This window comes from Musca domestica, unplaced genomic scaffold (genome assembly GCF_030504385.1).
Source record: "Musca domestica strain aabys unplaced genomic scaffold, Musca_domestica.polishedcontigs.V.1.1 29, whole genome shotgun sequence".
NCBI lineage: Eukaryota > Metazoa > Arthropoda > Insecta > Diptera > Muscidae > Musca > Musca domestica.
The window spans coordinates 3,556,492-3,569,612 of record NW_026712296.1 but is presented as its reverse complement, the minus strand read 5'-3'; the positions used below and the strand labels follow the sequence as shown (position 1 = coordinate 3,569,612).

The window sequence follows — 13,121 nt, the reverse complement described above, 5'->3', positions numbered from 1 at the left end:
AAAATTACTTACTTTCAACGACCATTGTTCCCTGCAATTGGGCTTCACCCAGCTTGTTGCGGGCCACCACGGTGTAGACACCAGCATCCTCGGCCCGAACTTGGGTAATATCCAAAGCCACATAACCAAAGTCGTAGTATGGTTGAATGCGGGTGGCAGCGGATATGGGTTGGCCATTGTGGTACCATTCAATGCTCATTGTCAAATCGCTTTGAGGTTCAACTCGGGCCTCAAAGTGGGCCTTTTGACCTTCAATGATCTTGTTGGTGCCCTTCATGGGACCCAAGAAGCGGGGAGCTTGCTTAACGGTCACCTCCTCCTCTTCGCTACGGCCGTAGCGGGAAGAATCCTCCAAATGTTGGATCTTCTCCAAGCCACCGGGATGTTGGGAATCCGAGACGATTTCGTGCTTGGAAATGACGCTCAATTGGGCTGTGGTGATGTCCTCGCCCATGGCATTATAGGCACGGCAAGTATAGGTACCGGCATCATAGATGGTCAATTGCTTGATGGTGAGTGCCACATAACCAAAGTTGAAGAAGGTGGTGCTGCGGGAGCTGGCCTCCAATGGCTGACCATCCTTGTACCATTCAATGCGCATGGTGGAATCGCCAGTTGGTTCGAGGCGTGCCTCAAAGTGGGCATGTCCACCTTCACGCATATCGACTTGATTTTGAATTTGAGTCTTGAATTGGGGAGGAGCAATGGGCTCGGGAACTTCATGGACATGACGACGCTTCTGGGCCATTCTATAGTCCTCCAACTCCTCTACCTTTTCGATGTATCGCTGTTGCTCTGGTATACCCAGGTCAGCAGTTACTTGAGATCGAACATTTACGCGAATATTGGAATTGCTCACGGCCTCGCCCATGCTGTTGACAGCACGAACGGTATAGGTGCCGGTGTCCTCGGCGCGCAAATGTAAAATGTTCAGCGATACATAACCGAAGTTGAAGATAGCGGTGATGCGTGAGCTGGCAGTGATGGGACGACCATCCTTGTACCACTCTACACGCATGGTGGGGTCATTCACTGGATTGACTTGGGCCTCGAAGTGAGCATTCTTGCCCTCCTCGAGGTCACCCAAATCATGCAGGGGCCTAATGAAGACTGGAGCCTGTTTCATGAACTCCTCAGTGCTCTCTTGGCGCTGGTAACGCGAGTAGTCCTCCAAGTTGCTAATGTATTCCAAACTGCTTGGGTGTTGGGAAGTTTGCTCAATGGAGGGACGCTGAGTCACTGAGAGAATGGCACGAGATTCGGCCACGCCGGAGGCATTGGTCACACGGCACAAATACTCTCCGGAATCGTGAGACATGACGCTCAACAAGTCCAAGGCAATGAAACCGAACTTGAATACGGAGGTGGCACGGGAGCCTAAGGCGAAAAAGGCAAAATGTGAGAATAATTTTCAAAACGCATAAATGCGAATAACTTACTTGCAGCCATGGGGCGGCCATTCAGGAACCACTCAACTACCATGGTTGGATCTCCAACCGGTTCAATGCGAGCTTCCATATGCACTTTGGAACCCTCAACTTGCTGGACATTTTGCAAGGGCACAATGAATTGTGGTGGTGGATAGACACGTTCTTCCTCACCGGGACGCCTCTGGGGCTTGGCGCGTTCAACATGACGCAAGTAAATAACTTCTGGACCAGGCTGGGGCCTAAAAGATGAGACAGATTGATTATTATTTTTTTTTTTTCAGGGAGTCGATTCCGTCAAGATACTTACTCTGGTTCGATGATCTTCGTGGGTCTTGGTAAATTCAGACGTCTTTGTTCTGTTGGTGGTTGTTCTCTGGGAACTTCTACATAGAGTCGGGCACGATTTGCTGTTGAGCCGGCCGCGTTTTGTGCAGTACACTGATACCAGCCAGCGTCGGATGCCTTGACACGTGGTATCTCTAGACAAGTGGCACCGCCATCGATGCCAATGAAACGATCAGCGGTTGAGGTGATTTGGACGCCATCCTTTTGCCAGGTGATGCGTGGCATTGGTGTACCAATGGCGTTGGCGCTCATGGTGATGGGCTCGCCCTCGCGCACAGTCATAGTGCTGAAGCGTTGGACAAATTGTGGTGCGACAACTTGCTCCATCTCGAGCACATTTAACTGGGCTTCGATGGCAATTTCACCAGCCTTGTTGCGAGCCAAGCATTGGACGGTGCCAGCATCGGTGCGGCTGACGTTGGTAATCATCAGAGAATGGCTACCGGATTCATTGACCAGAATCTTGTGGGTGGCATCATCGTTGACCTGGCGACCATTGATGAACCAGTAGACCTCGGGATAGGGATTGCCGGTGACACGACAATCGAAACGGGTCATGCGACCCTCGGTGATCTCGCGATCCATGAAGGCCTTGACAAAGGTGGGAGGCAAAGCCTTGCCAGCTTCCAATTGTTCTGCGGTGGTATCCACAGGCTTGGGCTCATGAGCCGACTCGGCAGCCGGTTCAACGGCCAGGACAGCTGAAGACACAACACAGCCCTGAGTATTTTCAGCCAACAAAGTGTAATGACCAGCATCCTTGTGAGTGGCCTTCTTAATGCGCATGGTGGCTGTGCCGCTGGAATAGGAGATGTCGTATTTGGCAGATTGTACCAAACGTTGGCCATTGTGGAACCAGGTGAGGCGGGGCTTGGGATTGGAACCCACCTTGGCAGTAAATACAGCATCTGAGCCCTCAACAAGTTTCGAGTTGCGAGGCTTCTGGGCAATTTGGGGAGCATGAGCTGGGCCCATGCTGCGATCCACTTCCTGACTCAGATGATAGTCTTGTTCATAGGTGGCACGGCGTGTAATGGCCTCCCGGAAGGATACCTCACGCAAAAGTCTATACTCAAAGGTATCCACACGGAACTCTTCCTCAACCGAGGTAAAGGCATAGCCATTGGTGTACAGATTCTTTTCGAATTTCTGAATGGGCTGTATTGGTGGAGCGCCCTCCGGTTGGATGTAGACGCTGCAAATGGCTTCGCCATACTGGTTGCGGGCGGTGCAGGTGTACTCACCCTCGTCGCCAGGTCCGATCTGATTGATGAGCAGCGATACCTCGCCGGTGGCTTCGTTGTAATTCATGCGGAACTTTTGAGACTCGAGAAGTGGTGCGCCTTTTCGAGTCCAGGTTACGAATGGCTTGGGATTGCCACGCAGCTTGCCTTCGAACAGAGCGTTGCCGCCCTGGGCGAAGCGAGCATTCTTGAAGATTTCTTCGAATACCGGTGGTGAGATGTCGCCTTGCGAGTAGATATGTGTAATACCGGGTGGTACATAGGAGCCGCCATGTTGTTCCACTGGAATTTGGAAAGAAGAAAAACGACACATTAAATTCAGGTCATGGAGAGTAGTGAGGGAGGTTATTATGAGAGAGAGAATAAAGAGTAGGTCAGCAGCTGTTTGTTAAATAATTGCTCTTTTTTACTTTGGGTTTTGAAATAGTGATGCGATGCGATGTGATATGTAAATCAATTGACTATTTCCACTGTGTATGAGTGTGTGTGTGTGTGTTTGAGTGGATCGATATTCTATTTCCTAAATTTATTTGTTGCTGTTTTGTGTGTGTTTGTGTTTGCTTGATTTCTTTTCTTTTCGAATTTCTATTTATTTAAATTTCTCGTGAACGGCTGAGTTGTTTTTCGTTTGCCGGCAGTGCTACAACTGCAAGGCCGTAATGAATAAATATTTGAGATAAAATTCCATGATCAACCTATCGCTATCTTATCTATCTCTGTATCTGCGATATACAAATCATATATTTTTCACCAGATTTACTTGTTATTCTTGCACGGCGATGATGTGAGTGCCATGGAATGTTAATTCCAAATGCAAAAAAAAGAAAATCTGGAGAAATTGTTGAAAATAAATATTGAGCTGCATACCCTTTGGGGGGTATTGAGGTGGTATTAACTGCCATTAAAAAGGAATCCATCTCACAAAAATGGTAATTCGAAATTAGTCATATTTCGAGTAAGTTTGTATATTTTGAAAAGGAAACATCAAAAGAACATTCTTTCAAAAATAAAATATTGGAGGGACTTTGGCAAAACTTTTCCAATTCGGAATTCTACTTCTACGTAATTAAATAACGACTTATCATGAGATTTATATGTGTATATCATTAAATTGGCATACATATAATTTTCGGCAATGAATCTATCTACCGACCAGAAGAAACTACATTAGAATACAAGTCATATATATTTTTCACACGGCACCAAAATAATGATGTGATGATCATATTCGATACATTTTCTCTTTAAATATTAATATGCGGGTATATATACATTATGAATAATATCAAGAGATTCGCTAAATATATGCATATAATTATTTTAATAGAACATTATGATTTAATGAAAATTCGAGAATTTAGAATTAGGACAGAGAATCCTAATTTTCCAATTTAAAATCAGATTTTAAACTCCTTCAAGTTATGAATTTAGTTATTTATTTACTGTCAAATTTTTGATATATCAGTGGTGCAATTCTGTAAGTTTTCGGTAATTATCGAAAAAAAGTCGGTATCATTAAAATGCACAGTTTTTGAGTAGCAACTCAAAATAAAATTTAGAAATATTGTTTTCATCGATGAAACTCAGCGAGTGCCATTTGTAATCCGGCTATGGCTGGAGAGAGCATATATCGGTTTTAGACCCTGGGTCTCTTTGGACCAAATCTGTGTCAGGACATTTGGAATCAATCTAACGATGTCCATCCGTCTGTCTGACTGGCTGGCTGGTGCGGACGATAACTCTCAAAGGAAGTATCCGATTTGGTCCAAACTTGGTACATTGTAATATTATTGTCAAACTTAGATCGAGTTCGGAGATGGGCAATATCGGTCCACTCATTCTGGTACCTCCCCCACAAAGAGTGAACATTTTGAATATCCATGAAGCTCATAAAACGTAAAATTATCATCAGATTCCATTCAGACTTGGCACACCTCAATATTTCTATCAACACAAGATCCATTCTAAAGATGATAGAGATCAGACCATTCCTTCTGGTACCTTCCCTACATATGGTTCAAAACTTTGAAAAACAAAACGCCTAAAGAAGGCGAATTAAGTATCCGACTCTCTTCAAATTTCACACATACAAACATTTTTGCTAACATAAGATCTGTTGTGAAGACGATATATATCTGTGAAAATCTTCTGGTACCTCACTCAAAAAGTGTCACAATTTTCAAAACTTTTTTCTATCATAAATTGTGAAACAACTCAGCGATTCTTTACAACTTGCTATTTCTAAATATTTCTCTCAAACAGAATCCTGAGAGGAATTTGGAATTTATGATTTCGCATAAAATTGGATATAAGTGTTCGATTTTCTTGTAATTTTGCCTAGACCTATATCTTCTGCAAATATGTTGTACCTCACGTACATTTCAATATGTTCTAAAATTATCACATGTCTCATATAAAGTGAAGGAAGTAACCAATATAGTCCAAACCTGGCCTTGAAAACTAATTTGAATAATCATAACAGAAGTCAAAATATTTTCAATATTTTTAAATAATCGAAAAATTTCAGAGGGCACTTTTTACCTTGTTATTTTTATTTTTGAGAAAATGTAATTTTTTAGAGTAATTTGGGCCCACTGATGTGGAAAAATGTACTCAGAAAAATTTTCCGATTTTTCGTTTTTCCAGACATTAGTGTTCGAAATTTCGATTTTTTTTAAATACTGACAGATGACTCGTACTACCTACACAAACATTTTTTTAAAAATGTTTCCCTTTTCATATACAAATATTTGTTTTGGAAAAAGGGAATACTTGAATGAAACGATGGTAACTTAAAAAGTCATGGACTTATTATTGATCTGTCCCCTTACGTAGTTTTTTACATGCTTTTTAAAAATTAAAAAAAAAACATATGAAATCTTCGTTTCTGTAAAATTATGCACCTTATATGCCTTATTTGGGCCTTATATCAAAATTTTGGAAAGTAACATAAAGAATTATGTAGTATTTTAATATAAAATTTGAAATTTTATAAGAAATTACAAATAGCATGGAATGTGTGCCACGTTCAAGTTAAATTACAAATTAAGTTAAAGTAATTAGTTTTTTTCAGAAAGAAAATTTATTTTTTTTTAAATAAGTATTACAAATTATAACACAGAATATAATTTGTCTTCGCAGGTAACCTCAACTCAAATAGATCTTTAATCTAGATCTAGATCTTTGTTTATAAAAATTTGAAAAAAAAAAAATATTTACTTTATTATTTTATTTTTTTTTCATTTGATATTTCCTCCTTTTCATTCATTATATATTCTCTTGTTTTCATCGAGCAAGATTTTAGCCAAGCTCTGCTTTTTATGGTTTGTCTTGTCGAATGAAACCACATTTGAATATACATTTGGAAAATGAAATGTTGTCAAACATATAATTTTGAAAATTAAAAATGTTGGCCTTATTATTTTTTTGAAAGAGTAAGAAAATTGTGTCGGATTTCTGGTGCATAATTTTGCATGTGCCTAAGTTCATCCACATCAAACATGCCTGATGAGCGGCTTAACCAACGGCGAAACGCGTCGCATAGTGATGAATGCGTCTCTTTGGCTTTTCTTTTTACTGCGAATTTCAGATCATTAAGTTAATCTCGAAAGAGAAATAAAAGAAAAATATTTTCAAAATTTTGGTAATTTTGAGTGCTAAGATGAGCACCAACCAGATGTGGCTTCATCAATTCCTATAGGTAGTACGTGGTTATGCTTACTGAACAATTTTTTAGAAAAAAAATAGACGCTTTTACAAATAATTTTTGAAAAGTTTTCAAAATTTCGTTATTCTATAAAATCAAAATTTTTAATTTTTTGAGAACATATATCAAATATCGGTAAACATTAAATATTTGAAATATTATTAAAATACACTTATATTCGCAGTGAACGTTCTTTGAACCTTAGCATATGTAACAAAACGTCGACGTTATTTATCTTCTTATATGACGCCAATCTAATTTTTCAATTCAATTTTAACGAATTTTATAAATTTTTCATTCAGTATTTTCAATTTCAAAATTGGTTTGACATTTCACTGTACTGTCACGAGCAGCTGTACTACCTATGTTCTTCTACCATGGAAAGAACCTAATGATTTTGATTAGAAATTGAAAGAAACCTTGGTCAATATTGAATTCGTATCTGACCTAAGACTGATATAAATTTTACAACGTTCCAAATTTGGATTATAACGAATATTTTCTATACTTTATATGATCCTGCGTTAGCAAAAATATTTGGATATGTGCAATTTGAAGAGAGTTGGATGTTTATTTCGCTTTTTTTGAGCGTTTTGTTTTTCAAAATCTTGAATCCTATGTGCCATCTTTATAACAGATCTTGTGTGGATGGAAATATTGAGATGTAGCAACTCTGAATGGAATCGAATTTTATGAGCTTCATGGATATTCAAAATGTTGAACCTTTGTGGGGGAGGTACCAGAAGGAATGGACCGATACATTCCATCTTCACACCAGACCTTGGGTTAATAAAAATATTGTGATGTGTAAAATATGAAAAGAACCGGATGCTTATTTCGGATTTTATGATCGTTTTTGTTATTCAAAACGTTGACCCTTATGGGGGTGTGGTATCAGAAGAAATAGTCCGATCTCTACCATCTTTATGAATGGAATCGGATGTCAATTTCGTGTTTTATGAGCTTCATGAATATTCGAAATTTTGGCCCTTTGTGGGGGAGGTGCCAGAAGGAATGGACCAATGTATTTCGTCTTCACACCAGACCTTGGGTTAATAAAAATATTGTGATGTGTGTAATTTGAAGACAATCTGACACACACATCACATTTTAAAAGAGTTATAATTATTCAAAATGTTGACCCTTTTGGATTGGTGTGGACCGATATAATCCATTTTCGTACCTATATTCATTTTACTCTTTCATAGCCCAAGAATTTAGTTTCTGATACGGTTTTTGGATCACCTCCTTATAGACTTAAACGAACAATTTGCCTTTATAATTTCAAATATCTTTTCATTATCCTCTAAATCCCTGGAATCTAAGTAATTGCATTGCATTTAAAATTCTACAGATATTCCCAATGAGAAGTACAAAAGCTCAATGAGTTTTCCATTTCATGGTAATTAATTTCGAACTGACTGATCTCTTTTGAGAATTATTTCGATGATGCACTCGCAGAAGAAGATGAAAAAATGATGCAAAGCATATTTTTATGTATACATCATAACAAGAAAATGTATACGGCGACGGCGCACTTGAGTTTGGAAAATGAAGCAAATACATAGATAAATACATATGTATATGACTGCATATGTATTATGTTATATGCAAATGTATCAGGAGCATATGTATATACATGTATACGAAAAGAGAATTGAGTGACTAATACTAGCATTATATATCAGTTGATAAACACATTTGGTTTTATGAGATCCGTCTCTCACACACACAATCTCTCTCTCTCTCTCTCTTTATTTTTCTCTCCTCATTTTTTTTTGTTTCGGGGAGCCAAAAAAGAAAGTTGGGTGGAGGCGGAAATAGCCAAATGAATTCATTTCAATATACCATTGCACATCTACAAATGTAGGTGAGTGGGTGGATGGGATGGCAAATATATGTATGTGTGTGGATACAGCCATAGGCACATATGTATAAAAGCTGTTATGCGGTTGTTGTTGTGGGTTGTTTGAGCATTTAATTTCTTTGGCTGTTTGGCTGTGAGACTGACCTCTTTGGTGAGTGGTAACTTGACTCCTCTGAACGTGGTGTTCAGTGCGGCTGATCCTTTGTTGCTGATGCATTTCTTGGTGACTCTGCATTGTTGTTTGCTGAGTCTGCTGCATGATTTGCTGTTGTTGCTGATGCTGTTGCAGCTGTTGCTGGTTCGAGGGATTTTGCCGTTGCATTTTAGATCGTTATATAACACTATAGCGCATTTAAAATGTGTACCAAAACAAAAATCACTTTCTCGCAACACACAGCGTGTTGTTGAGTACTGCACTTGTTGTTGACGGCTGCGGCAGTGTAGCGTCTTTTGAAAAAAACTTTTCTTCGTTACGGTCGTTCTTAAATTCTTCTCTGTTTGCTTGATTTAATTTCTTAATTATTTTATTTGCACAAAATAAATGACCGTTTGTTTTTTTTAATTAATTTTTGCTACACTTTTTCTTATTTATATTCTTTTTAATTTTCTTCAATTTGCTTCGTTTAAAAGTGCTGCAAAAAAGGGGGAAACGAAAATAGGAAAAGAAGGAAAAAAGGGAACAATTAAAGGGGAGGTCAGAATTTTCAATTATTATTTGAAGTTGATTTTTTTTTATTATTTTTCGAAATTGTTTCCAGAAATTTCGAATGGTTTCTTTTTTTTTTTGGTCCACTCATAAAACATTTATGGTACCAATTATTTCTAAGGTTATTTTTATTTTTAATTTTAATAACTTTAAAATTTTCACATAATTTTCTTGTTTTCATTTTTTTTTGTTCGTTGCTTTTCATTTTCTCTATTCTTCGTTGTCTATTTTTAAATGGGTTGCTTTCAAACGATGTCCCCTTCCTTTGGTTGGGCCGATTTTGTCATTTGCCATCTCTTTTTAATGGCAAGGAAAACATCTTTGATTTTTTTTTTATTTTTTGATGGCACCAGAGCTAGAGTCATACACACTCGCTAGGATGGCGTATTCTTGATTTTCAAAATCTATTTTTAATTTATTTCAAAAAATTTTTTATTTTGGATTTTGTACACGTTATTCTTGGATGAACACCACCATCAGCATTATTTTCAAATTTTATATTATTCAAAGAAAATCAAATCAAATTTCTTTTTATGATTAACACTTGTGAATCATGATTTTATTTTCAACAGATTTTGTCATTTCAGATATATGTATCTATATGTACACCAATGTGTATACATATGTAGTTTGAATATTAGATTTTTAAGAATTTCACCACTTCTACTTGAGGGTCTGTATTATCTTCGTTAAGTCTAGCCTAATCCTGGTTTAGCTTCAACTTAACGCAGATAATATTGCCACAGTTTTCATTTCTTCTTTTTTTTCGAACACAGTTTTTGTCTTCTCTAAGAAATCCTTAAACAATTTCATTTTCATTAAATACATTTTACCGTTAACCGTTAAACCGTAACCGTTATTAATTTTTAACTATTTTTCATTATTTGTTCATAGGATTTCTTTGAGTTTTTCACCAAATTTTCTCTCGTCCAAATGTACACATATATATTTTTCACAAATCTTTTTTTAGATTTTCAGCGAAAAGCCAACGTTCTGTTCTGTTCAGTTCATTTTCATGCTCATCAATTGTTACGAAACAATTTTTCCCGAAAAAAATATCTTTTTAATTTTCATTCAAAAATTTCCTTACTTTTTGGTTATCCTTTTTATGCTTGAAATCGTTTTCACTAAAAATTTATAACTTCGTTTTATTTGTTGTAATATAAAAACTCTATGTATACTTCTTTTCTTTGCTTTATATATATATCGCTATATATATTCTTCTTTTTTTTAAATTCTAGATATATGTATTTGGTTCTTTTTCTACTTTGAATTGGTTCAAGTCATAATCCCCGAGACTGAAACCAAGACGTCGATCGTTTTTGAGGTGCGAGCGAAGAATGCCACAAAAATGTTTAGCCAATCTTCATATAGCTCAGCATAGAGATTCGTTTGGCACTTCGTGTGCACGGCGACACAGAGAGCATGGCATTCGTCATTTTTCGTGTGGCCGCTCGTTAGGATATTTTTGAAATTTTCCTCATCACAGCGGAGGGAATATAGTTTTGAGTGTAGTGAAAATCTTGCTCATCGCCATTGGCAATGCGAGGGCAATGAAAATGTTCTGTGGCCATTGGGGGGAAATGCTTAGAACATAATGGGGGAAATTTTGAATTTTTGGGAAAAAAAAGTGATTCATATTTTTCAGAATTGAGAATATAAAACGAATCGAATTCAGAATAGGATAGACAAAAACTAATTTTCTAAAATGTCCAAAGAATAATGGATTTTCCATTGAGCATTATAAAAATTAAGGTTATTTGCTTTTGAATGATTTTCTTATAAAAAGATCACACGAAAAATAAAATTTTCGTTAGACACGAAAATAAGGGTATTTAAAATTCGATTGCATGAAAATTGGAAATTGGTTGACAAAAGCAATTGATATGTGCAAATTGCCATTTATTTTTTAACCCTACATCATAGTGTTGAGGGTATATTAAGTATGTCATTCCGTTTGTAAAACCTTGAAATAGAACATTTAGACCCCACAAATTATATACAGGGTGCGATAAAAAACTGCAATAAAGTCAATTTCCATAGTTTTTACATTTTTCTTTAAATTTTATTGAATGAAAGCAAAAAATGTTGGCAATGTAGCATCAAATTTTAGAATAAGTTCAGATTTATTCAAATTGGTCACCTTTGGCACGAATCGTGACCTTCAAACGGCCAATGAAACCGTCAAACGCTGCCCGAATGTTGCACTGCGGTATTTTGGTCCATTCCCGGCGAAGCGCTTGCTTGAGGTAATCGACACTTTGGTATTTTTTAGTGCCAACCTTGCTTTCCAAAATACTCTAGACAAAATTGTCTAACGGCTTGGTATCCGAAAAATTTGGTGGCCATTGTGGGCTGGAAATGAAGCGAAGAACTTCATTTTGTAACCATTCTTGAGTGGCGCGTGCTGAATGCGATGGTGCTGAGTCCTGTTGGATTGTCCAAGGTCTGCGGCCAATATGTTTGCCTGCCCAAGGTATTAATACACCCTCCAGAATATTTTCGCGATAATATTCGGCATTTATTCTAATGCCACGGTCGAATTATACGAGCAGAAAGCGGCCATCACCATAGCCGGCGCTTGAGTTCTGGTGGCCAACCGAAGGTGCGCATTTTAAGCTGACCCCTTGACAAGTAAACACGATCATTTTTTTTTTGTTTACAAACTGCTGGACAACAAATGTTTTCTCTCAAACCAATTTCGGCAGTTCACCACTTTCGGAAAAGCGAAGCAGCTCTTTTGAGTCCATTTTCTTTCTGCTGCGGTGTCAGTTTTTGCACTTTTTGGAATTTCAAAGGCTTTACCCCGAGCTAATTTTTTAATATTTGCCGAATGGAATATTGCGATATGATCAGCTCACGAGCCATTTTTCGTCCACTGCGACGCGGGTTTCGATCAAGTCGCTTCTTTACTTTTCGAACCATTTCTGCTGCTGTTGCTGTTTTCTTCCGTCCACTTTCTTGACGTCGGGCTACGCTACCAGTATCACGATTACGAGCGATGGTACGAGACACAAAAGATTTATTCACATTTAAATGCTGGAGTGCTCTAACGATAACCACTTATGGTTTTCCAGCCAAATATAAGGACGTCACACTATCAGGCTTAAATTCCATCACGAGTAACTTTTTTTCTGGAAAATTCTCACCAAAATGCTTTTGTATGCTTCTAAATAATATAATGAGCTGTCACTGGAATAATTTTAGCACCTGTCGGACGAGTGGCTTAGAATTGACAGCAGTCTGAAATTGGTTGAAGTTTTTCATCTCACCCTGTACATTTATTGTCCGATCGAGATGATACTTTGCACAACTAAATTTATTTGACCCAAGGACGAACCCTACTGAAATTGGAGATAATCGGTCAAAATTTAGGTATATCTTGAACCGATTTCGGGTTAATTGTGCACCAATTGGTTTAAATGACCTGGATTTTGGCATTCGACAACAATGATAATTGATGCCAAGTATCAGATACACCCCAGAAATACCTCTGTCAAATTTTATCAAGATAGATCGGTTCAGATTTGGATATAGCTTCCATATATATCCTTAATCCTATTTAAGGTTTATTGTGCAAACAATGGCTAATATCAGCCCCAATGGAATGAATTTCGGGACGTTCGTTTCTATTTAGTGGAACTCGGCTCCGATACATATTTTTTAATATAATCCTTCTCGAAGTGATATAAAAAATAAAAATATCTGCCTCATATTTAGTGAAAATCGATTCAGAATTGGATGTGCCTCCCATATATTAGTTCCATCTGAAACCAAATTATAACTGTCTTAAAGTCAAATGTTGATAGATGGTATGATCTAC

The 13,121-nt window shown here is 37.6% G+C and overlaps 1 protein-coding gene across 1 annotated transcript in view; it reads right to left on the bottom strand.

The window, feature by feature from the left end:
* LOC101899878 (titin) overlaps positions 1-10,653 on the bottom strand; it is a 139,111-nt gene extending 128,458 nt beyond the window's left edge. The window contains exons 1-5 of the mRNA XM_059124487.1: positions 10,389-10,653; positions 8,737-9,224; positions 1,738-3,301; positions 1,440-1,669; positions 13-1,377 (exon numbers count right to left, since the gene is read on the bottom strand). Coding sequence (XP_058980470.1) covers positions 13-1,377; positions 1,440-1,669; positions 1,738-3,301; positions 8,737-8,914 — 3,337 coding nt within the window. The 5' untranslated portion in view covers positions 8,915-9,224; positions 10,389-10,653. The remainder of the gene's footprint in view (positions 1-12; positions 1,378-1,439; positions 1,670-1,737; positions 3,302-8,736; positions 9,225-10,388) is intronic.
* Positions 10,654-13,121: the final 2,468 nt, after the last annotated feature.